At 51.1% G+C, this 24,179-nt stretch overlaps 1 protein-coding gene across 1 annotated transcript in view; it reads right to left on the reverse strand.

Moving 5' to 3' along the window:
- Positions 1 to 24,179, reverse strand: part of NSMCE4A (NSE4A component of SMC5/6 complex) — a 221,158-nt gene that overhangs the window by 142,591 nt on the left and 54,388 nt on the right. Inside the window, exons 4-5 of the mRNA XM_086922955.1 lie at positions 10,304 to 10,470; positions 7,867 to 7,966 (exon numbers count right to left, since the gene is read on the reverse strand). Coding sequence (XP_086779081.1) covers positions 7,867 to 7,966; positions 10,304 to 10,470 — 267 coding nt within the window. The remainder of the gene's footprint in view (positions 1 to 7,866; positions 7,967 to 10,303; positions 10,471 to 24,179) is intronic.

The following is a 24,179-nucleotide window of genomic DNA, read 5'->3' on the forward strand; positions in this document are numbered from 1 at the left end:
TATAGAGCTTAGTGCAACCTCTACCTGTAACTTGCAGGAGCAACACTTGGCTTCAAAACCTTGAACCAAATGTAAATGTATATGTAAATGTATAGGCATTATATAGCGCAGTACTTACTTAGGGTCCCAAGGCGCTTCGACCGCTGCGAAACCCTTCCTGGCTTCCCTGAGAGATGGTCCCTTAATGGGTATCTCCAGGGTGAGACCAGGCATCCCCGGCGGTCTGGTGGGGCCGTTCGTGAAGATGAGGCAAGCAAATGCCCAGAGTTGCCGAGTGTGATCGCTGATCAGAGTGGGCACCGAGGCGAGAGAATTATCGAGTCCGCTGACCCTGGTCCAGAAACCTGCCGCGCCGGGAATCGAACCCTGGTCCCGGGCCGTCCTCTGCTCTCGGGTCTGCCGCCTCTAACCAGTGAGCCACACTACTTCACTTGCCCAATGACAATACCCCACGCCACGAGAGAGCGCACAAGAGAGAGCAAGTAGTGTGATGCTCCTATCTGGTGGCGATCCCAGGCATTTGTTACCACAAGTGTCATCTGGCAGTTGCCATGGAATGCAGGTTACCTCTAGCACAATAATGGTAATTTCCGGGCAATAAAGGGCCACCTCTGGCATAATGGTTATCCTTCTCAGCATTTTGCAGGCAACCTCAGACAATCATGGCCACTCCTATCATGAATTAACATCGGATATATAATGCTGGCCATCCTTGCCATATTGCAAGTTCCCTGGAATTAGGCTGTCCTTTGCGAGAAAATGGTAACCATTTTTCATAGAATGTGGGCACCCTTGTACCAATTGCGGCTTTGCTCAGCTTTCTGGTGCGCAGCCGTGACATAATGATTGAGGTCTTGGTATAATGCAGATCATCCATTTCATTACTGTGCATGGCCCTAGTACAACAGAGGCCTAACACTTAGGTAATTATCCCTGGCATATTGAGGGCATCCACCATATTTTACTATCCATAGCAGGTATAATCAAGACCCACTTTAAACATGATGTGGCAAACCAGTGACCTAACAATGGTGGTATTGAAATAGTGTGAACATATTTTGTACTGTAGTGTTAGGTCCCAGCACAATTATGGCCATGGCATAATGATAGTGATCCTTGGCATATTGAGGGCAGCCTCATATTCTAGTTTCAAGTTTATTTCATTAATTTGATTTTGCCAAATTAGATTATGCAATAAAAGAAAGGAAGATGAATGAAGAGAGAAGATTGTAAAAAACCTAAAACGTTTTCTTAGTCTAAGAGATTGTTATACAGTCTCATACTCCAGTAACTAGTGAACTCTTCACAAAAAGTGAAGCGTAGGTCTATACGAAACACTGTCTCCATCACCTCATCAAAAAGTCTAACAGATTTCCCAAATCCACTACATAACCTTATGTCCACACATTTTATTATAAAACATGTTACTTGTTACACACTTCAACTCTCCAATACTCTTAAATAAGTATTTACACCCCTGAATAAGTGCATCACAAAATAAAATCACATGCAACAGAGACTGACTTCTTCCTTGACATAGAGGACATGTTGTTTAGGAGTTATTCTTTGTCTTCCACACACACTTTATCTCCTAGAAAGGGCAGCTCTCCTGGTCTTAGCTACATTTTCCACCACTTATTTTCTTGGGATTTGATAATGACAATGTATCATTTAGGTGGTCTAGGCATATTGTTAACTATACGTTCATATTTTATGCACATTTACATTCAGAAGGATCACTTTTATGACTTTCTTCATTGCTCCTCGTCTCATTCTATTCTTCCTTGGTAAATAACCTAAATCTGACTATTATGTAGTTCATTTAGTTTCGGAGAAAGATAAATTTCAATTTGGAATATCAGAATGCTCTGGAGTGCACTGCAAGATACTCTTGACGGTGTGCTACAGAGTGCCTTCTTTGCAGAGAGAATGTGATCCCAGTAAGTTAAAACTCTTGCCTAACTTTTAAAACATGACAGGTCAGTCCTTATTCTAGTCAAATAGCAAAGATAGGTGTCCGATGACCTAGCGTCACCCAATTCTTCCAAATCAACATAAACGGAGTTTGGATTTGTTAAGATCTTAACGCTTTAACATTTCAGTCCCACAGAGTAACAGGCTAACAATTTTCAAACCATACTTTTCTTTCAGCATTTCAATAGATTTATAGTACAGACGCACATCTCATGTGTTTAACGCTACTGCAACCACTCTACTCAAATGCCTGTGTTAACATGATAGCTGAAGGAAAGATTAGTGAAAAACTTTACCCGGCTTAGCAGTACTTTTTTACTTTTTCTAATAGAGCTATCCAAACTGGACGCACACTTCTGCCTTGTCTTCCTCTAAATATCAACACTTTAGTCTAGTACTAATGTTTAAATAATTTAGTTTTATAATATGGACTACATTTTTCTAAGGTGTGAGTAAAATTAAGTAGGATGGTATGACACATACACTTTGAATTACATTCTGGTGCAACTAAGGGTGAAACACCATGCATTTTCTAATCAATCAATCAATCAATCAATCAATCAATCGAAACATTTATATAGCGCACTACTCACCCAGAGGGTCTCAAGGCGCTAGGGGAGGGGGGTCCGCTACTGCTCGAACAGCCAGGTCTTCAGTTGCTTCCTGAAGGCGAGGTGGTCCTGGGTCAGGCGGAGGTTCGTCGGGAGGGAGTTCCAAGTCTTGGCGGTGAGGTAGGAGAAGGACCGTCCCCCTGTGGTGGCTCTTCGAATGCGGGGGGACGGCGGCGAGGGCGTGGCCGGTCGATCGAAGCTGGCGTTTGGGAGCGTAGAAGTTGAGGCGGCTGTTGAGGTATCCTGTAGGAGTAGTAAAGGGGTAGACCCTTGGAACTCCAGGACCGGGGTCCGAATGTCAATACAAAAAACAATGGTCCTGGTTCAAATGTGACTCATGTGCTGTGACAAGTGTCTATCACATCAACATAACACTCACCGCAAAGTCATTTACCATATGTCAAATCACATTAATATATATAAATTAAACCAAGTAAACGTTTTGTATGCATTTATTTATGCATAATCCATATTGACGCAATCTTATTTTGCGAGCTTTTTAGCTTGTATCAGATGTAGTGAATAACACATAAATATGCAATTGTATAATCATTACATTTCAATGTGCTCTCAGAAGAAAGGGAAAGTGTGCAGGTTGTGAGGGACCGGGTAAAGGTAGTGTGACTGGTTAGGAACATCACGTTAAAATCAAGATGCCTTTACAATCAGTATGTACAAAATTAATTTAAACCTATGTTAGATGCATTTTGGAACCTTGTACAAACTGATTGTAAAGGCATCTTGATTTTGTGTTGAGGTATCCTGGGCCTTGGCTGTGTAGGGCTTTGTGTGTGTGGGTGAGGAGACGGAAGGTGATTCTCTTGTTGACCGGGAGCCAGTGCAGGTCTCAGGTGTCCGGAGATGTGGCTGCGACGGGGGATGTCCAGGATGAGTCGTGCTGAGGCGTTCTGGATCCGCTGGAGTCTCTTCTGGAGTTTGGCGTAGAGGGAGTTGCCGTAGTCCAGCCGGCTGGTGACGAGAGCCTGGGTGACCGTCTTCCTGGTCTTGGTGGGGATCCATCGGAAGATCTTACGTAGCATGCGCAGGATGTTGAAGCACGACGAGGAGACGGCGTTGACTTGTCTGGTCATGGAGAGGGAGGAGTCCAGGATGAAGCCCAGGTTGCGTGCGTGGTCTGTTGGTTTGGGTGCGCTGGCCAGGGCGGGGGGCCACCAGGAGTCGTCCCAGGCGGAGGGTGAAGATCCCAGGATGAGGACTTCCGTCTTGTCCGAGTTCAGTTTCATGCGGCTGTTCATCCATTCGGCTACCTCTTTCATCCCTTCGTGAAGGTTGGCTCTGGCGGTGGCGGGGTCGTTAGTGAGGGCAAGGATCAGCTGGGTGTCGTCGGCGTAGGAGATGATGTTGAGGTTGTGCTGGCGTGCGATGTCTGCGAGGGGGCTCATGTAGACGTTGAAGAGGGTTGGACTGAGCGAGGAGCCTTGAGGAATGCAGCAGATGATTTCGGTGGCTTCTGATCTGAACGGGGGGAGGCGGACTCTGTGTCCTTCCGGCGAGGAAGGAGATGATCCACTCCAGTGCCTTCTCCTGGATTCCGACGTTGCGGAGGCGCTGAACTAAGGTGCGGTGACAGACAGTGTCGAAGGCCGCGGAGAGGTCTAGGAGGATGAGGGCTGCTGTTTCTCCGTTGTCAAGCAGGGCTCGGATGTCATCGGTGGCTGCGATCAGGGTGGTCTCGGTGCTGTGGTTGGCCCGGAAGCCAGACTGCGAGAGGTCGAGGGATCCGTTCGTCTCGAGGAAGGCGGCCAGCTGCTGGTTGACGGTCTTCTCGATGACTTTTGCAGGGAACGGGAGCAGTGAGATGGGGCGGTAGTTCTTGAGGTCGGTGGGGTCGGCTGATGGCTTCTTTAGTAGAGCGCTGAGTTCGGCATGCTTCCAGCTCTCCGGGAAGGTAGCGGTGTCGAAGGAGGTGTTGATGATGTCCCGCAGGTGGGGTGCGATGACCGCGTCGGCCTTGTTGAAGACGTGGTGAGGGCAGGGGTCGGTCGGCGATCCGGAGTGGATGGAGTTCATCGTGCGGACGGTGTCTTCGGTGCTGATCGGGGTCCAGGCGCGGAGGGTGGTGGTGGGGGACGGTGGTTCGGTCTTGGCGTGCGTCGGTTGAGTGCTGAAGCTGTTGTGCATGTCTGCGATCTCGTTGTGGAAGTAGGAGGCGAGGGAGTTGCAGAGGTCTTGCGAAGGGGTGATGTCGTTGTTTCCGGCGTTGGGGTTGGAGAGCTCTTTAACGATGTTGAAGAGTTCCTTGCTGTTGTGTGCGTTGTTGTCCAGTCGTTCCTTGAATGCAGTTTTCTTGGTGGCGTGGATCAGTTGGTGGTGTTTTCGGGTGGCGAGCTTGAGGGCAGTCATGTTGTCCGGTGTTGGGTCTCTGCCCCAGGCTCTCTCGTGGGCTCGGCAGTTCTTCTTGGAGCTCTTGAGTTCGTCGGTGAACCATAGGGCTTTCTTGCTGCCGGGTCTGCTAGGTGGGGTCCTCAGGGGGGCGAGGTCGTCTGCGCAGTCGCTGATCCACTTCGTGAGGTTAGTGGCCGCTTGGCTGGGGTTTGTTGCGCTGGTGGGTGGGTTCTTGCTCAGGGAAGTCGCGAGCTGGTCGGCTATGATCTTGTTCCAGCTTCTGCGTGCAGCCTGTTGCTGGTGGTAGTGGATCGTGGTCCTTCTGAAGCTGAAGTGGACGCAGCTGTGGTCCGTCCAGTGGAGTTCGGTGGCGTGGCTGAAGGTGATGTCCTTGCTGGATGAGAAGGCGGGCTCGAGTGTGTGTCCGGCGTAGTGGGTGGGGGTGGTCACCAGCTGCTTGAGTCCAGGTTTGCGAGTTTATCCAGCAGGGTGGTGGTGTTGCGGTCGTTGTTGTTCTCCAGGTCTAAGACTTTGGTGGCATCAGAAACAGACTGAAAATAAGGGAGGTGCCAGAATGCAGCCTTTTACTAGCCCTTTCAGTGTCTGTTTTGTTTTTGAAAGTTAATGTCGATCCACAAGACAAATTTGTGGTTAAGAATCAGTGTGGAATTTGATTATAAGCCATAGCAAAGGTACAGGATGCCCTGTGCCAGCATCTTAATCCACAGGGCTTTCCTATCAAGTAAAGCAAAGACTGTGGCTAGATCTACATACTTTTGGAGTATTTTACCAGGAGTAATTTCAGGAGTAAAAATCTATAGAGAGATTAGTCCCAAAACTGGATTTCATTTTTGGTAATAGGGAAAACAACTCATACAAGTTTGATTAATAAGGGTTTGGTGTAGATTTTACCAGAAGTATATGTGCATTCTATAGTTGTCAGGTTGACTTCAGTTCTGAAAAAACTCCATTTTCAGAATTCTGGAATGGTGTTGTAGGATTGCACTGGATAGTGTTTCTAACACAGTTACCCAAAGTTCTGGCTGGAGTTTCATCATATTAGCCGAAATCCCACCAGACCTGTGTGCTCTAGATGATTTTGGAGCTCTAATGAAAGCAGTAAGTTGGGGGACCCATGGGTTGATTTAGTAGGAGTATTTTGGTCTATTGCTCCCTCAATTACTAGGTTTTCTAGTATTTAATTTAAAGTTCCTCTTGGATATTTTTTAGTTTGTATATTGTTGTCAGGTACTCAACCCAGACTTTTTGCTCAGCTGGTAAAGCAGTTATCGTTTTTCTAGTGACTATGGCATCTATCTTTTTCCAAAAGCTTTAGAACTTTTGACCCCTTAATACCATTATCAAGCCTGTTCACAATCTTTCTCAGTCCTTATTCTTAATATGTCTAAATGTACTTCTGTGCCGATTTCTGCATTTTATTACATCTAGTCCCTACAGTTAAGCAATAGACTTGCTTTCATTTTATCCAAGTTCCGCTCGCTATTTTTTTCTCAGGCATGGCCCCTTGAAGTGTAGTATACATTATAGTGCACGCCCTTGGCATTAATGGTGGCCCTGGCATCAAGGTGGCCCTTCTTTAAATATTATAGGCATCCTTGGCATTAACGGTGGCCATCTGCCATCTGAGGAAGATTTTGTCCACATGATATAGCCGTCAGTGGCTGTAGTTAATGAAAATGACACTAAGGGGATCTAAAATTAAAAATGCATATTTTGACCAAAAAAAATGTGTTCTTTAGAAAATTATGAGTTTTGTTTGGTACAACTGAGCTTTCTTAAAACTGAAAATCAGTATATGAAAACTATGTTTTTAATAAATTGATATAATGATGTAGAAAAAATGAATGCATTCTAAACTGATTTTTTAATGGCAATTCTTGTGGAGGTGAGGAAACTTACTGTTGATGTAATTTCTTTGGTGTCAAGGGGTAATTTGCAGCTTTATGTCCCCAAACTCAACACATATCTTGTTAAATATTCAAAGATCAGATGTCTGTCAGATCACGCATGATGACCATTTGATCATGGTCTTATTTCTTTCCAAGAATGTTCTAAGCAGCAAGTCCATCATCTCACTTGCAAGCCAACTGACCCATGGCTCTTATTACTACACAAACTGGCACATGCTAAAGTGAGAAAAAAGATGCAAATGCAAAGTTTTTCTGTTTTTGAATTTCTTTCACCAATCATGATCAGTACGCAGTTCCTGAATAAGTGGCAATTATTAAGAACCACCTTGCACCTCAACTCGGACAGAAATAAATGCACTCACACTTGCACAATCACACATACTTCCTCACTTACACACAACAATGCTCTGCTTCCTACTTACCTGCTGAGCAACACTGGTAACCCGCAGGCTAGGCGATCTGAGGATATTCTTAAAATCCAGGGTTGCCACCGGTTGGCATCTTTCTCTCATGGGCAGCAGCTAATAGCTGGTGATTGGAGAAAAGAGATTCGGAACAAGATACTACCTCAGCCAGATGGATCCTCACGCATGTGTAGGGGGCTCCTCTACTCTGTGCTCAGTCAAGGCTGAAGCATAGTGGCAAGCGGCATGATACACTTTTTACTCAGAATACTCAACATGGGCTGTCAAATAAAGGGTAGGGTGTTGCTTGAACTCCTATATAGTGGGGTAACCATTTATATAGGAACAAGGGAGCAGTAGATTTTTTAACCCCCTTTAAGGGCCCGGAATATATTTGCTAAACCTTAAAGGAGGTTAAAATAATCTTAGACAAAAGATAATTTAATATTATGAAGATATGACCTCTGATGTTATGGCATTCAGGCAGGCCTCAGTCTGCTGCTGTTACTGACTGATGCAACAGTACATTCGTAAAAAAAAAAAAAAAAAAAAAGTTGTTGAAAAAGAGATCTGATGAGACCGCCCCAGATTCAGTCCTACCTGTGCTGGCATGGCCCGCAGTTCCTCTGTGCTGTTCTTCTTTCTCTGTCTCTCAACCCTCTGCCGCACCACTGGGGGGTCCATTTTGAAAGTTCCCAACCTAGAGAGAAACAAAAATGACTGGGACTTTTTCAACTTACACGTATGGTGTTCAGTTTGAGCTGCCACCCAAGAACATTGATGGTATAGTCCAAAAACGATATACCAAAACAAACCCATTCTGAGAGGCTTACCTATGAGAGTAAAGGAAAATGGGGAATTGTGGGGGCATTTTGTTAGTGATGTTTACATTAGCAGACCTTGTTGGCATCCGCTCAGGCTATAAAAGAGAATCAACTCCTTCAATAGGAAACTATATTTTACATTAAGACCAGTAAGGTATTGGTACAAATCCGAACAGTAGGTTTTTTTTAGAAATTTTTAAATTTGTGTTGGAAAAACAGGGCTCGACAAATCCACACGCCCGCTCGCATTTGCAAGGGAGAATTGATGAGGACAAGCTATTTTTAGGTCTTACTCGCCCTTTCTGGTGAGTAGGAAGACAAACTAACTTTTGACCTCGGTCTTTGAAAACGGAGCAAAAGTGACAAGATAACAAAATGTAAAGGCATTTTAATTGCGCACAAAGGGAATGAGCAATAAAGATACCTTTAAATCTTGTTATCTTGTCACTTTTGCTCCGTTTTCAGAGACGGAGGTCAAGTAGGTTGCAGTTAGGTCGAGGGGATTTTCCAAGGTTCTAGACCTGCAGGACTAGTGCCATTTTTGATCCCTGAAAAATGATTTTTGTTAGCATTAAACTGAGCCAATCTGTCAATCTGGCTTAGAAAGAGGGATACTTGGAAAGGCAGCCCACAGAGGCCCATGAACTCCGCTTCTCTGATCATCATCTACCCATATTAATTTAAAAAAAAAAAAAAACTGATTGGCCAGATTTCTTTTCATCTCCTGTCTTGTGTTTTGGGTTTGTGAAGTTCTCGGATTGATAATAAATAAAATTAAAGCGGTTTTAAGAGGACTGTGTCTTCTGATTTTCCCTAGCTCAGGTGGGGGTGGGCCAAAGATACTACTTTTTTTTTTTATGTAGATACTTTTGTAGTGAGATTTACAATTGACCTTACACCCTCATATGAACAAAACATGAAAGCCCTGTAGATAGCAAAGGGCTGCCGAACAAGAAACACTGTCACACAACATACACCATGGAATCACTCAGATAAATTCAGCCTTAACTTACCATGCCCTCAAACACAAGATCACAGCATAATTACCTACCAGGATTGTGATTCACGTTAGGACACTTTACTACTTCTTAACATAGACAATTGACCACGCAATCCATTGAAAAAAAAGGGAATGGAAAGGTCTTTTGGCGCATCCACCCATACACAAGTGGAACTAAAAAGATCTTTCAGATCGAACACAATTTACTGTCCTGCTAACACACAATCCTAGACTAAATATCATAACATACTCTCTGCTAACCTCATAATCATGTGCCAACATGCGCAAGAGATCGATGGCCTTCCCAGATTACTGCAAAAGGGAGCCCAATGCTATTTTAATGGTGGCTGTTGATATACGAATGCAATTAACATGAAAAAGTAGGATTAGGTTTTGCTTCAAACACACGTCTAAGGTCAGCCCACCTAGACCAGCTCACCAATCCCAAAATGTATTTTCTGGTACAAGGGCAACTACACTTCACAGTAAAAGTCGATCCTCTCACAAACTAGCTCCCAACATATCATAAAACGCTTATTGAATTCACCTGGTAACTTTAACAAGCTCTTGGCATTGCTGTGGGGAGGAGGGGTGGGGGGGTGGGGGGGGAAGAGAAATGCACGGCCTGGTGGCCGTGAAAGTGAAGTGAATAATTAGGGGAGGAGAAATGCCTGCCTGAGGCCGACAGCACGTTGGGGGAAGCTTCAGATGCCAGTGGGAGGGAGGCTGATTGCTTTGATGTGGACGCACAGATGGTGCCTGTGGGGGAAAAGCGCGTGCTTGTTCATGTGAACTGTTGAAAATCCGCCGTTGGTTTGACAATTATTTTGCCTACTAAAACTCTCCCCTATCCATTCCTTTGTAATGGGACAGGCGAGCCCTAAAAAGGCCTTCCATTTGCAGTCAATATATTTTTCTATAGGAAGAGTTATTGAATAATTTTTAAAGACTTTGTGGTGTAAAGAACAGATCCAGAATATGCAGGTGTGTCTAAATAAATAATTGTTTGATGACCTAAACTAAATTACTTTTTTTTTCCTAATTAGGAGTACAGGTGAATATTCCAAAAATAACAACATATTTTCTATAAAAGTTGGCCTGCAAATAAATATGCTCAATTTTAATCAGTTCGAGAGGGGGCTATCCTTCAACACTATGCCCCACTTTGAGAGTCCCCTACTCTATGCAAACTCTTACCAAGCTGTGCACTCACATGTAGTGAAACGCTGGAGCCCTCCGGAAGTGCTTCTCCGCTTCTTTGCCCAGTTTCTGCCAGGCGTCACTTGGTAGAAATCCCCCTGATAAGCCTTCATCTTCACTGTCAGTTCCATCACCTCCTTTACCGCCACTTTCCAGACGGTTCAGACCCATGAACTTCAACTTCAAATGAAAACAGGATGAGGAGAGAAATAAAAACATTTACACAGCGTAAGCCAATGGGGAAACAAAACTATTTGTTGCCAACTAAGAGTGCAAACATAGAAATGAACAGACAGTTTTTCAGGCCTCTTTTTTTAGGTATCTATCACACTGGAGACTTCTGCATATTATTCAACACGCAAGAATGGAGAAGCTATCATGCCGTAAATTGAAAGTATACGTCAAAGGTTAATATATTCTATTTCACAAATTAAGTTACCCTGCAGGTCATTGTCTAGGAGATAGAATTATTCATTGCATATTGGAGTGTTGCGTTTTTGCCTGATAATCGACAACTATGAAAAAGATATAGCTTTTGAATATGTCATTTATTACTCTCTGGCCTTGATGATGCAGCATTTGCAGTTGTGAAGCATGTGCTGGCCCTTCTTCCCATGTAACAAAGAATTCAATGTGTGGCAAAATCAATTTCAATAAAAGAAGCAAATTAACAGAAGAATTGCAGAGGTTTCCATGTGCTATCTACCTAAACAAGCATTGAAAAGACAATAGGTCCCGCCTTTGATTAAGTTAAAGCCATTTGCTTTGCTAATGGTATTGTACAGCAAAACAAATAGCTTTAACTTAATGAAAGGCGAGACCTATTGCAGTTTTCATGCAGAATGAACATGTCCTCATACAGACACCGTGTGTGATCTTGAGTGGAAACCTCTCTTCCTCCCTACGAAAATGCTTTATAGGTTTGGGAAATGGCAAAGAAAATAGCAGTGCCGGGTTTTGAATGAGGTTTAACTTTTTGTTTACTTGCCGGGGCTATTTTAGAAAGCAAAAACAGAGGAGGCACATTGGCAGTGTTTTATTGTTGTGGTTTTTTTAAATTAAAAATGATAATTTCAAGAATTTCCCTTCCTGTCTCGGAACCTCTTAATAGCGTTTTAAATATTAAAATGCATATGTACTTATAAAAGACTCATTCAATTTAATTTCTCCTTGGCTTTGTTTTCATATCTTTGTTTGCGTGTTTCACTGTAATTATCTCCTAAATCCAATTTCCATTGCAAGGCTGCAATTAGAAAGAGTGATGATTATGGATCAACATTCTGCCCACTCCTCTGCGTGTGCTACACTTCTACTTTGGATCTTCCCTTCATCTTGGAAGCGCGTCTCAGCCCCAATGTGATTCTGAGGGCGATGCATGTGCCAGTCACAGAAACGTACTGATGATTTTACATAAATTCCGATTTAAGACTCACACCTCTGCCCCCAATGCCCAGTATTTTTCCCTGGGAGCGCCGGGATCATGCAACCCTCCCTCTGTTGTTAATTTTAGGCATTAAGCCGGCAGTAATTAGCTCGCCCCGTTTGTTACTTCAGCGCGCGCTGGCTCCATTTACAGCTGCTCTCCTCGCTAGTGCTGTGATACCCGGTCAGGTTTTACATCTCCCCCTAAATTCAATGTTTGGAATTGGATACACTTCAGCGTGCCTGTAATGTGCGCGCCGGGAAATGCAAATGATTTATGAGCTGCAAAAATTGCATTTCAAGTGAGTATACAGACACAATAAACAAAACAATCATAAAATACTCAGATAAAACAAGTAGATATGACGGATAGAAAGAGGATAGGTCCAGTGTGAGCAACACTTTGTGAAGACATGAAGGGAGCAGGAGGAGGAGGAGTCTTATCAGAGCAGCGTGGCCAGTGGTTAATGTTTAGTGTGTGTGAACTGCAATGTAGCCCAGTCTTGGTGGTGTGCCTTCAATGAGAAGGGAAACAGAAACTTTTCAGTCATCACCACTTGCTCACAGTTCTTCAAGCATTAATGAAACTGCTACCAGCAATGCCAGTACAGATGATCTTTAGTGAGCCCTTACATACTAGTGGGGTGAGATCTCCTTGTTGAGCATGATTGAGATAGAGAAAGTATAGGACACAGGAGCTGCGCCTCGTCGCTGGATGACAGTCACCCGCAGCCATAACCGGGGGAGAGAAAGGGGGGGGGGGCAATGTGACGGAAAGGGGACTCTGCCAAACACCTCAGGACCTGAGTGTGCGGCTGAGGCAATGCACAGGAGTGTCTCTCGCTCATGGGGGGAGCCACTGATCCATCTTGAGTTGTCAGTTTACAGATCCGAAATAGATTGGTAAATTAGGTTTTTTTTATACAAAGTTTTACTTAAACAGGAAAAGAAGTGGGTTGAGAAAGTGGCTGAAGCAACGAAAGCAGCAGGGAGCAGAGGCGCACCTCGGTATTTAAAGTAACTGGGGAGCGGGTGGGCTTAGGGTAAAAGTGGCAAAACATAACGTGGAGCGCGAAGGTGCAGAGAAGCACACATGGTGGAGAGAGCTACATGGGTGTGGATGGTGTGGATGGGGCAAAACAGTAGGCAACAGTAACCTGGAGCTTTGGCGTGCAGAGAAGCACAGCGACAATGAATAGTAACGCACACAGGAAGATCGTGAGGAAAAACAAATGCAGTTTCTTTGAATGCTTCAGGAAATGTGAAAGGAAAGAAGGAGCGAGAGTGCGCAAGTGGACGAGAGCGCGCAAGTCCATTTAAAGTAAAAACAAAGATGGCGTTGGGCTGTCCATATGAACGTGCATTTTTTGTCTCTCCGTGCGCAAGTCCATATAAAGTAAAACAAAGATGGCGTTGGGCTGTCCACATGCACATGCATTTTTGTCCCTACGTACGGGTGCACATCTTGAATGAATTACAAAACGCCCTTGCATTTTGAGAGCAGCGCTGTGCGCTCCTAACGCCAGGCATGACCTAAAAAGAGAGACCTCAAACACGGTCTATTTGTATTTTGTAGAAGGTTGCTGCACAGAGGAGTAGGCACAAATATATTTCTTGAGGTCTGAACTGTCTTATCCATAGAGCCTCTTCTCCTCAAATTACAGAAGTCCTGAAAATAAACACAATCACATTATCATTGTGCGTACGTTGCTTGTTCCAATTAAACTGATACCTTTTGGAAATACATTTCAAGTGAAATACAGAGCATGCATGTCTCTAGAATTTTGTTGAAAGACATTCTGAAGTTTCAAACTTTACAGAATAAAGTAGCCGATTGGCGGCTGGTGACATTTGAAAGTGGTGAGGCGTAAAACCTCGGTATGAGTGCCCGGAGACGCTCGACCTCCATAAGGGTTTTTTTCATTAAAAAAAAGTCGGCAAATGGTGCATTTTCAAGTAAATTTGAGAAAGCAAGAACATTGAGAAAGCAATTGTAAAAAGGTAGTTATGAAATCACATCTATAAAGAGATTTCATATAATAATGACATAGGTAGCTGCTTACATAATGAGCAGGGATTATGGGCAATTTTAAAATGTCATTCTTTGTTAAAAAAAAGTGTACATCTTAAATACCAGTTACTTGCACATCGTGTTATTCCACTTAACCAACGTGTCCCTACCTTTGAAAGTTATCCCTGTGCTAAGACTATTCTGCTATGGGTGTAACCTCGTACCAGGAGGGGAGTTTCTGCAAGAGAAGCCAGTCAGACTCTTGTTGAGAACAGCACAATTCAAATGTTTGCATTTCTTTTGGCGTGCTGCTTCCTCTTGCACCAACTCTGCCCCCGCCCCTTCTCAGCTACTCGGCACCTTCACAGCGACCTTGTCTGATCTCTTTCCAAACAAGGGACTGAAAATGATGTGTTTATGGTCCTTTATAACATCATTGTGTGAATATTCAAAAGTTTTTGGGTAATTAGTGACGTAGGGCGAGAGAACATGCAAGAACATTCTTTCACAATTTCACACATACAATCTCTCCGATATAAAAACACATACAAGTATTTGAATATGAAAACAAAAAACACTGTCATTATGAATAGAATACCAAAATAAACTTACATGCAGAGGAATAAACAACAGCTATCAAAGGCTAAAGTACCCATGAGGCCCCCATGCTCCTAGGAAAACTAAGAACACACTGGCAACGTGAATTTAATACCAAAATAATCATAAATGCAGAGAAATAAACAACAGCTATCAAAAGAAAAAAAAGAACCCATGAGGCCCCCCCAGGCTCTTAGGAAGGATGGGCAGGTGCAGATGCAATCTAACACAAGCACATCTGCCTTGTTTGGATAGGTTTGAGGGAGTCCAGAAACAAGTTGTGTCCCTTTTTACATTATCTGTGTATAGAACTGTGCGTTTTTTTGCCAGGTGCCTCTATCTGCTACTCTCTGTAATCATGTGCCACCCACCACCTGGCCAGCACCCACTAACCTGAAAATTCGGGGACGCTGCAGAAGCAAAGGGAAGGCCCCCGATCTCGCCTTAGGCTGTATTCAACAACACATGGTCCAGGAAGCAGTGTGTTGAAAACCTCGGTGGAACTGCAAGTGGAGCGGATGTGAAGAATGTGCCCACAAAGAATTCCCTCAAGTTTTTTGAACAGCAACAAGTTTCCAAGAGCCATTCAACTGCACACATGAGGCCTGACAACTCTGTCATTTGGGTCACATTCCATAAAGCTTCCGTGCCTATATATTATATAGTCTGATCTGACCAATCTCCACTCACGGGTGCTGAGGGTAATTAATTAACGCCTTCCAGTGCACCATTTAAGCTCATCGCTGCTATGAGCAGCCTTTGTGATGAGTTAAATGGATGGACTGGATCTTCTACGCTGAACGATCTTACGTACGTGAATCCACTTAGGAAGACTCTGGTGGTGTCCGCGGCGGTGGAGGAGCCGGCTGTAGTACGTCATACTGATAGGGCCCAAGCATATTACTTATGGACACCCATGCAGGGCTGAATACTAATGAATGGACGCTTCCACGTCACATCGACGAAAGCCAGGGTCCACGTCACACCCACCTCTTGGATGGGCTTCGATGATATCTCTGCCGATATTCTCAAGATAGTGGAAGCTGCTAAAACAAGCACTGGCGTTGCCAATAGGTCTCGCAGTAGGAAAGTTGGAGCTATTGGTTTTGTAAATGACAAAGCCCTTTCTGTTTTTAAAGTGAAAAAAAAATAAAAGGCATTGTTATTTGCAATTGTAATGGTTCCAACTTTCCTACTGCGAGACCTATTGGCAGAGTGAGTGGCGTTGCGTGTGTGAGTGAGTGGCGTTGCGTGTGTGAGTGAGTGGCGTTGCGTGTGTGAGTGAGTGGCGTTGCGTGTGTGAGTGAGTGGCGTTGCGTGTGTGAGTGAGTGGCGTTGCGTGCGTGAGTGAGTGGCGTTGCGTGCGTGAGTGAGTGGCGTTGCGTGCGTGAGTGGCATTGCGTGCGTGAGTGAGTGGCGTTGCGTGAGTGGCGTGGCGTGCGTGAGTGAGTGGCGTTGCGTGCGTGAGTGGCGTGCGTGAGTGGCGTTGCGTGCGTGAGTGGCGTGCGTGAGTGGCGGTGCGTGAGTGAGTGGCGTTGCGTGAGTGAGTGGCGTTGCGTGCGTGAGTGAGTGGCGTTGCGTGCGTGAGTGAGTGGCGTTGCCTGCGTGAGTGAGTGGCGTTGCGTGAGTGAGTGGCGTTGCGTGCGTGAGTGAGTGGCGTTGCGTGCGTGAGTGAGTGGCGTTGCGTGCGTGAGTGAGTGGCGTTGCGTGCGTGAGTGAGTGGCGTTGCGTGCGTGAGTGAGTGGCGTTGCGTGCGTGAGTGAGTGGCGTTGCGTGCGTGAGTGAGTGGCGTTGCGTGCGTGAGTGGCGTTGCGTGCGTGAGTGGCGTTGCGTGCGTGAGTGGCGTTGCGTGCGTGAGTGGCGTTGCGTGCGTGAGTGGCGTTGCGTGTGTGAGTGAGTGGCGTTGCGTGTGTGAGTGAGTGAGTGAGTGAGTGGCGTGCGTGAGTGAGTGGCGTGCGTGAGTGAGTGAGTGGCGTGCGTGAGTGGCGTGAGTGAGTGAGTGGCGTGCGTGAGTGAGTGGCGTGCGTGAGTGAGTGGCGTGCGTGAGTGAGTGGCGTGCGTGCGTGCGTGGCGTGCGTGCGTGGCGTTGCGTGAGTGAGTGGCGTTGCGTGAGTGAGTGGCGTTGCGTGAGTGAGTGAGTGGCGTTGCGTGTGTGAGTGAGTGAGTGGCGTTGCGTGTGTGAGTGAGTGAGTGGCGTGCGTGAGTGAGTGGCGTGCGTGAGTGAGTGAGTGGCGTGCGTGAGTGAGTGGCGTGCGTGAGTGAGTGAGTGGCGTGAGTGAGTGGCGTGCGTGAGTGAGTGAGTGGCGTGCGTGAGTGGCGTGCGTGCGTGGCGTTGCGTGAGTGAGTGGCGTTGCGTGAGTGAGTGGCGTTGCGTGAGTGAGTGGCGTGCGTGAGTGAGTGGCGTGCGTGAGTGGCGTTGCGTGCGTGAGTGGCGTTGCGTGTGTGAGTGAGTGAGTGGCGTTGCGTGCGTGAGTGAGTGGCGTTGCGTGCGTGAGTGGCGTGCGTGAGTGAGTGGCGTGCGTGAGTGAGTGGCGTGCGTGAGTGAGTGGCGTGCGTGAGTGAGTGGCGTGCGTGAGTGAGTGGCGTTGCGTGAGTGAGTGGCGTTGCGTGAGTGAGTGGCGTTGCGTGAGTGAGTGGCGTTGCGTGAGTGAGTGGCGTTGCGTGCGTGAGTGAGTGGCGTTGCGTGCGTGAGTGAGTGGCGTTGCGTGCGTGAGTGAGTGGCGTTGCGTGCGTGAGTGAGTGGCGTTGCGTGCGTGAGTGAGTGGCGTTGCGTGCGTGAGTGAGTGGCGTTGCGTGCGTGAGTGGCGTGCGTGAGTGAGTGAGTGGCGTTGCGTGCGTGAGTGGCGTGCGTGAGTGAGTGAGTGAGTGGCGTTGCGTGCGTGAGTGGCGTTGCGTGCGTGAGTGGCGTGCGTGAGTGGCGTTGCGTGCGTGAGTGGCGTTGCGTGAGTGAGTGGCGTTGCGTGAGTGAGTGGCGTTGCGTGCGTGAGTGGCGTTGCGTGAGTGAGTGGCGTTGCGTGAGTGAGTGGCGTTGCGTGAGTGAGTGGCGTTGCGTGAGTGAGTGGCGTTGCGTGCGTGAGTGGCGTTGCGTGCGTGAGTGAGTGGCGTTGCGTGCGTGAGTGAGTGGCGTTGCGTGCGTGAGTGAGTGGCGTTGCGTGCGTGAGTGAGTGGCGTTGCGTGCGTGAGTGAGTGGCGTTGCGTGCGTGAGTGAGTGGCGTTGCGTGCGTGAGTGGCGTTGCGTGCGTGAGTGGCGTTGCGTGAGTGAGTGGCGTTGCGTGAGTGAGTGGCGTTGCGTGAGTGAGTGGCGTTGCGTGAGTGGCGTTGCGTGAGTGAGTGGCGTTGCGTGAGTGAGTGGCGTTGCGTGAGTGGCGTTGCGTGAGTGGCGTTGCGTGAGTGGCGTTGCGTGAGTGGCGTTGCGTGAGTGGCGTTGCGTGAGTGGCGTTGCGTGAGTGGCGTTGCGTGAGTGGCGTTGCGTGAGTGGCGTTGCGTGCGTGCGTGAGTGAGTGGCGTTGCGTGCGTGAGTGAGTGGCGTTGCGTGCGTGAGTGAGTGGCGTTGCGTGCGTGAGTGAGTGGCGTTGCGTGAGTGAGTGGCGTTGCGTGAGTGAGTGGCGTTGCGTGAGTGAGTGGCGTTGCGTGAGTGAGTGGCGTTGCGTGAGTGAGTGGCGTTGCGTGAGTGGCGTTGCATGCGTGAGTGGCGTTGCGTGCGTGAGTGGCGTTGCGTGCGTGAGTGGCGTTGCGTGCGTGAGTGGCGGTGAGTGAGTGGCGTTGCGTGCGTGAGTGAGTGGCGTTGCGTGCGTGAGTGAGTGGCGTTGCGTGCGTGAGTGAGTGGCGTTGCGTGCGTGAGTGAGTGGCGTTGCGTGCGTGAGTGAGTGGCGTTGCGTGCGTGAGTGAGTGGCGTTGCGTGCGTGAGTGGCGTTGCGTGAGTGAGTGGCGTTGCGTGCGTGAGTGAGTGGCGTTGCGTGCGTGAGTGAGTGGCGTTGCGTGCGTGAGTGAGTGGCGTTGCGTGCGTGAGTGAGTGGCGTTGCGTGCGTGAGTGAGTGGCGTTGCGTGCGTGAGTGAGTGGCGTTGCGTGCGTGAGTGAGTGGCGTTGCGTGCGTGAGTGAGTGGCGTTGCGTGCGTGAGTGAGTGGCGTTGCGTGCGTGAGTGAGTGGCGTTGCGTGCGTGAGTGAGTGGCGTTGCGTGCGTGAGTGAGTGGCGTTGCGTGCGTGAGTGAGTGGCGTTGCGTGAGTGAGTGGCGTGCGTGAGTGAGTGGCGTGCGTGAGTGGCGTGCGTGAGTGAGTGGCGTGCGTGAGTGGCGTGCGTGAGTGGCGTTGCGTGAGTGAGTGGCGTTGCGTGCGTGAGTGGCGTTGCGTGCGTGAGTGGCGTTGCGTGCGTGAGTGGCGTTGCGTGCGTGAGTGGCGGTGAGTGAGTGGCGGTGAGTGAGTGAGTGGCGTTGCGTGAGTGAGTGAGTGAGTGGCGTTGCGTGCGTGAGTGAGTGGCGTTGCGTGCGTGAGTGGCGTTGCGTGCGTGAGTGAGTGGCGTTGCGTGCGTGAGTGAGTGGCGTTGCGTGCGTGAGTGGCGTTGCGTGAGTGAGTGGCGTGCGTGCGTGAGTGGCGTTGCGTGCGTGAGTGGCGTTGCGTGCGTGAGTGGCGTTGCGTGCGTGAGTGGCGTTGCGTGCGTGAGTGGCGTGGCGTTGCGTGAGTGAGTGGCGTTGCGTGAGTGAGTGGCGTTGCGTGAGTGAGTGGCGTTGCGTGAGTGAGTGGCGTTGCGTGAGTGAGTGGCGTTGCGCGAGTGAGTGGCGTGCGTGAGTGAGTGGCGTGCGTGAGTGAGTGGCGTGCGTGAGTGAGTGGCGTGCGTGAGTGAGTGGCGTGCGTGAGTGAGTGGCGTGCGTGAGTGAGTGGCGTGAGTGAGTGAGTGGCGTGAGTGAGTGAGTGGCGTGAGTGAGTGGCGTTGCGTGAGTGAGTGGCGTTGCGTGAGTGAGTGGCGTTGCGTGAGTGAGTGGCGTTGCGTGAGTGAGTGGCGTTGCGTGAGTGAGTGGCGTTGCGTGAGTGAGTGGCGTTGCGTGCGTGAGTGGCGTTGCGTGCGTGAGTGGCGTTGCGTGCGTGGCGTTGCGTGCGTGAGTGGCGTTGCGTGCGTGGCGTTGCGTGCGTGAGTGGCGTTGCGTGCGTGAGTGAGTGGCGTGCGTGAGTGGCGTTGCGTGCGTGAGTGAGTGGCGTGCGTGAGTGGCGTTGCGTGCGTGCGTGAGTGGCGTTGCGTGCGTGAGTGGCGTTGCGTGCGTGAGTGGCGTTGCGTGAGTGGGTGAGTGGCGTTGCGTGCGTGAGTGGCGTTGCGTGCGTGAGTGAGTGGCGTTGCGTGCGTGAGTGGCGTTGCGTGCGTGAGTGAGTGGCGTTGCGTGCGTGAGTGGCGTTGCGTGCGTGAGTGAGTGACGTTGCGTGCGTGAGTGAGTGACGTTGCGTGCGTGAGTGGCGTTGCGTGAGTGAGTGAGTGGCGTTGCGTGAGTGAGTGGCGTTGCGTGAGTGAGTGAGTGGCGTTGCGTGAGTGAGTGAGTGGCGTTGCGTGCGTGAGTGGCGTTGCGTGCGTGAGTGGCGTTGCGTGCGTGAGTGGCGTTGCGTGCGTGAGTGAGTGACGTTGCGTGCGTGAGTGAGTGACGTTGCGTGCGTGAGTGAGTGACGTTGCGTGCGTGAGTGACGTTGCGTGCGTGAGTGAGTGACGTTGCGTGCGTGAGTGGCGTTGCGTGAGTGAGTGAGTGGCGTTGCGTGAGTGAGTGAGTGGCGTTGCGTGAGTGAGTGAGTGGCGTTGCGTGAGTGAGTGAGTGGCGTTGCGTGCGTGGCGTTGCGTGCGTGAGTGGCGTTGCGTGCGTGGCGTGCGTGAGTGGCGTTGCGTGCGTGAGTGAGTGACGTTGCGTGCGTGAGTGAGTGACGTTGCGTGCGTGCGTGAGTGGCGTTGCGTGTGTGAGTGAGTGGCGTTGCGTGTGTGAGTGAGTGGCGTTGCGTGTGTGAGTGAGTGAGTGGCGTTGCGTGTGTGAGTGAGTGAGTGGCGTTGCGTGTGTGAGTGAGTGAGTGGCGTTGCGTGTGTGAGTGAGTGAGTGGCGTGCGTGAGTGAGTGGCGTGCGTGAGTGAGTGGCGTGCGTGAGTGAGTGGCGTGCGTGAGTGAGTGGCGTGCGTGAGTGGCGTGAGTGAGTGAGTGGCGTGCGTGAGTGAGTGAGTGGCGTGCGTGCGTGAGTGGCGTGCGTGCGTGAGTGGCGTGAGTGAGTGGCGTTGCGTGAGTGAGTGGCGTTGCGTGCGTGAGTGGCGTTGCGTGAGTGAGTGGCGTGCGTGAGTGGCGTGCGTGCGTGAGTGGCGTTGCGTGTGTGTGTGAGTGAGTGGCGTTGCGTGCGTGAGTGAGTGGCGTTGCGTGCGTGGCGTGCGTGAGTGAGTGGCGTGCGTGAGTGGCGTTGCGTGAGTGAGTGGCGTTGCGTGCGTGAGTGGCGTTGCGTGCGTGAGTGAGTGGCGTTGCGTGCGTGAGTGAGTGGCGTTGCGTGCGTGAGTGAGTGGCGTTGCGTGCGTGAGTGAGTGGCGTTGCGTGCGTGAGTGAGTGGCGTTGCGTGCGTGAGTGAGTGGCGTTGCGTGCGTGAGTGGCGTGGCGTGCGTGAGTGGCGTGCGTGAGTGGCGTTGCGTGCGTGAGTGGCGTTGCGTGAGTGAGTGGCGTTGCGTGAGTGAGTGGCGTTGCGTGAGTGAGTGGCGTTGCGTGAGTGAGTGGCGTTGCGTGAGTGAGTGGCGTTGCGTGAGTGAGTGGCGTTGCGTGCGTGCGTGAGTGGCGTTGCGTGCGTGCGTGAGTGGCGTTGCGTGCGTGAGTGGCGTTGCGTGCGTGCGTGAGTGGCGTTGCGTGCGTGAGTGAGTGGCGTTGCGTGCGTGCGTGAGTGGCGTTGCGTGAGTGAGTGAGTGGCGTTGCGTGAGTGAGTGAGTGGCGTGCGTGAGTGAGTGGCGTTGCGTGCGTGAGTGGCGTTGCGTGCGTGAGTGGCGTTGCGTGAGTGGCGTTGCGTGAGTGGCGTTGCGTGAGTGGCGTTGCGCGAGTGGCGTTGCGCGAGTGGCGTTGCGTGAGTGGCGTTGCGTGAGTGGCGTTGCGTGAGTGAGTGAGTGGCGTTGCGTGCGTGGCATTGCGTGAGTGGCGTTGCGTGAGTGGCGTTGCGTGAGTGGCGTTGCGTGCGTGAGTGAGTGGCGTTGCGTGAGTGAGTGGCGTTGCGTGAGTGAGTGGCGTTGCGTGAGTGAGTGGTGTTGCGTGAGTGAGTGGCGTTGCGTGAGTGAGTGGCGTTGCGTGCGTGCGTGAGTGGCGTTGCGTGCGTGCGTGAGTGGCGTTGCGTGCGTGAGTGGCGTTGCGTGCGTGCGTGAGTGGCGTTGCGTGCGTGAGTGAGTGGCGTTGCGTGCGTGAGTGGCGTTGCGTGAGTGAGTGAGTGGCGTTGCGTGCGTGAGTGGCGTTGCGTGCGTGAGTGGCGTTGCGTGCGTGAGTGAGTGGCGTTGCGTGAGTGGCGTTGCGTGAGTGGCGTTGCGTGAGTGGCGTTGCGCGAGTGGCGTTGCGCGAGTGGCGTTTCGCGAGTGGCGTTGCGTGAGTGGCGTTGCGTGAGTGGCGTTGCGTGAGTGGCGTTGCGTGCGTGAGTGAGTGGCGTTGCGTGCGTGAGTGGCGTTGCGTGCGTGAGTGAGTGGCGTTGCGTGAGTGGCGTTGCGTGAGTGGCGTTGCGTGAGTGGCGTTGCGCGAGTGGCGTTGCGCGAGTGGCGTTGCGTGAGTGGCGTTGCGTGAGTGGCGTTGCGTGAGTGGCGTTGCGTGAGTGAGTGGCGTTGCGTGCGTGGCGTTGCGTGAGTGGCGTTGCGTGAGTGGCGTTGCGTGAGTGGCGTTGCGTGAGTGGCGTTGCGTGAGTGGCGTTGCGTGAGTGGCGTTGCGTGAGTGGCGTTGCGTGAGTGGCGTTGCGTGAGTGGCGTTGCGTGAGTGGCGTTGCGTGAGTGGCGTTGCGTGAGTGGCGTTGCGTGAGTGGCGTTGCGTGAGTGAGTGAGTGGCGTTGCGTGCGTGAGTGAGTGGCGTTGCGTGCGTGAGTGAGTGGCGTTGCGTGAGTGAGTGGCGTTGCGTGCGTGCGTGGCGTTGCGTGAGTGAGTGGCGTTGCGTGAGTGAGTGGCGTTGCGTGAGTGAGTGGCGTTGCGTGAGTGAGTGGCGTTGCGTGCGTGAGTGGCGTTGCATGCGTGAGTGGCGTTGCATGCGTGAGTGGCGTTGCATGCGTGAGTGGCGTTGCGTGCGTGAGTGAGTGGCGTTGCGTGCGTGAGTGAGTGGCGTTGCGTGCGTGAGTGAGTGGCGTTGCGTGCGTGAGTGAGTGAGTGGCGTTGCGTGCGTGAGTGGCGTTGCGTGCGTGAGTGAGTGGCGTTGCGTGCGTGAGTGGCGTTGCGTGAGTGAGTGGCGTTGCGTGAGTGAGTGGCGTTGCGTGAGTGAGTGGCGTTGCGTGAGTGAGTGGCGTTGCGTGAGTGAGTGGCGTTGCGTGAGTGAGTGGCGTTGCGTGAGTGAGTGGCGTTGCGTGAGTGAGTGGCGTTGCGTGCGTGAGTGGCGTTGCGTGCGTGAGTGGCGTTGCGTGCGTGAGTGGCGTTGCGTGCGTGAGTGGCGTGCGTGAGTGAGTGGCGTGCGTGAGTGAGTGGCGTGCGTGAGTGAGTGGCGTGCGTGAGTGAGTGGCGTGCGTGAGTGAGTGGCGTGCGTGAGTGAGTGAGTGGCGTGAGTGAGTGGCGTTGCGTGAGTGAGTGGCGTTGCGTGAGTGAGTGGCGTTGCGTGCGTGAGTGGCGTTGCGTGCGTGAGTGGCGTTGCGTGCGTGAGTGGCGTGCGTGGCGTTGCGTGCGTGGCGTTGCGTGCGTGAGTGAGTGGCGTTGCGTGCGTGCGTGGCGTTGCGTGCGTGGCGTTGCGTGCGTGGCGTTGCGTGAGTGAGTGAGTGGCGTTGCGTGAGTGAGTGAGTGGCGTTGCGTGAGTGAGTGAGTGGCGTTGCGTGAGTGGCGTTGCGTGAGTGAGTGAGTGGCGTTGCGTGCGTGAGTGGCGTTGCGTGCGTGAGTGGCGTTGCGTGCGTGAGTGGCGTTGCGTGCGTGAGTGGCGTGCGTGAGTGAGTGAGTGGCGTGCGTGAGTGAGTGAGTGGCGTGAGTGAGTGGCGTGAGTGAGTGGCGTTGCGTGAGTGAGTGGCGTTGCGTGAGTGAGTGGCGTTGCGTGAGTGAGTGGCGTTGCGTGAGTGAGTGGCGTTGCGTGCGTGAGTGGCGTTGCGTGCGTGAGTGGCGTGCGTGGCGTTGCGTGCGTGGCGTTGCGTGCGTGAGTGAGTGGCGTTGCGTGCGTGCGTGGCGTTGCGTGCGTGAGTGGCGTTGCGTGAGTGAGTGAGTGGCGTTGCGTGAGTGGCGTTGCGTGAGTGAGTGAGTGGCGTTGCGTGCGTGAGTGGCGTTGCGTGCGTGAGTGGCGTTGCGTGCGTGAGTGGCGTTGCGTGCGTGAGTGGCGTTGCGTGCGTGAGTGAGTGGCGTTGCGTGCGTGAGTGACGTTGCGTGCGTGAGTGAGTGACGTTGCGTGCGTGAGTGACGTTGCGTGCGTGAGTGAGTGACGTTGCGTGCGTGAGTGAGTGACGTTGCGTGCGTGAGTGAGTGACGTTGCGTGCGTGAGTGGCGTTGCGTGCGTGAGTGGCGTTGCGTGCGTGAGTGGCGTTGCGTGCGTGGCGTTGCGTGCGTGAGTGGCGTTGCGTGCGTGAGTGGCGTTGCGTGCGTGAGTGGCGTTGCGTGCGTGAGTGACGTTGCGTGCGTGAGTGACGTTGCGTGAGTGACGTTGCGTGCGTGAGTGGCGTTGCGTGCGTGAGTGGCGTTGCGTGCGTGAGTGGCGTTGCGTGCGTGAGTGGCGTTGCGTGCGTGAG

This window comes from Lissotriton vulgaris, chromosome 5 (assembly GCF_964263255.1).
Source record: "Lissotriton vulgaris chromosome 5, aLisVul1.2, whole genome shotgun sequence".
NCBI classification, from domain to species: Eukaryota; Metazoa; Chordata; class Amphibia; order Caudata; family Salamandridae; genus Lissotriton; species Lissotriton vulgaris.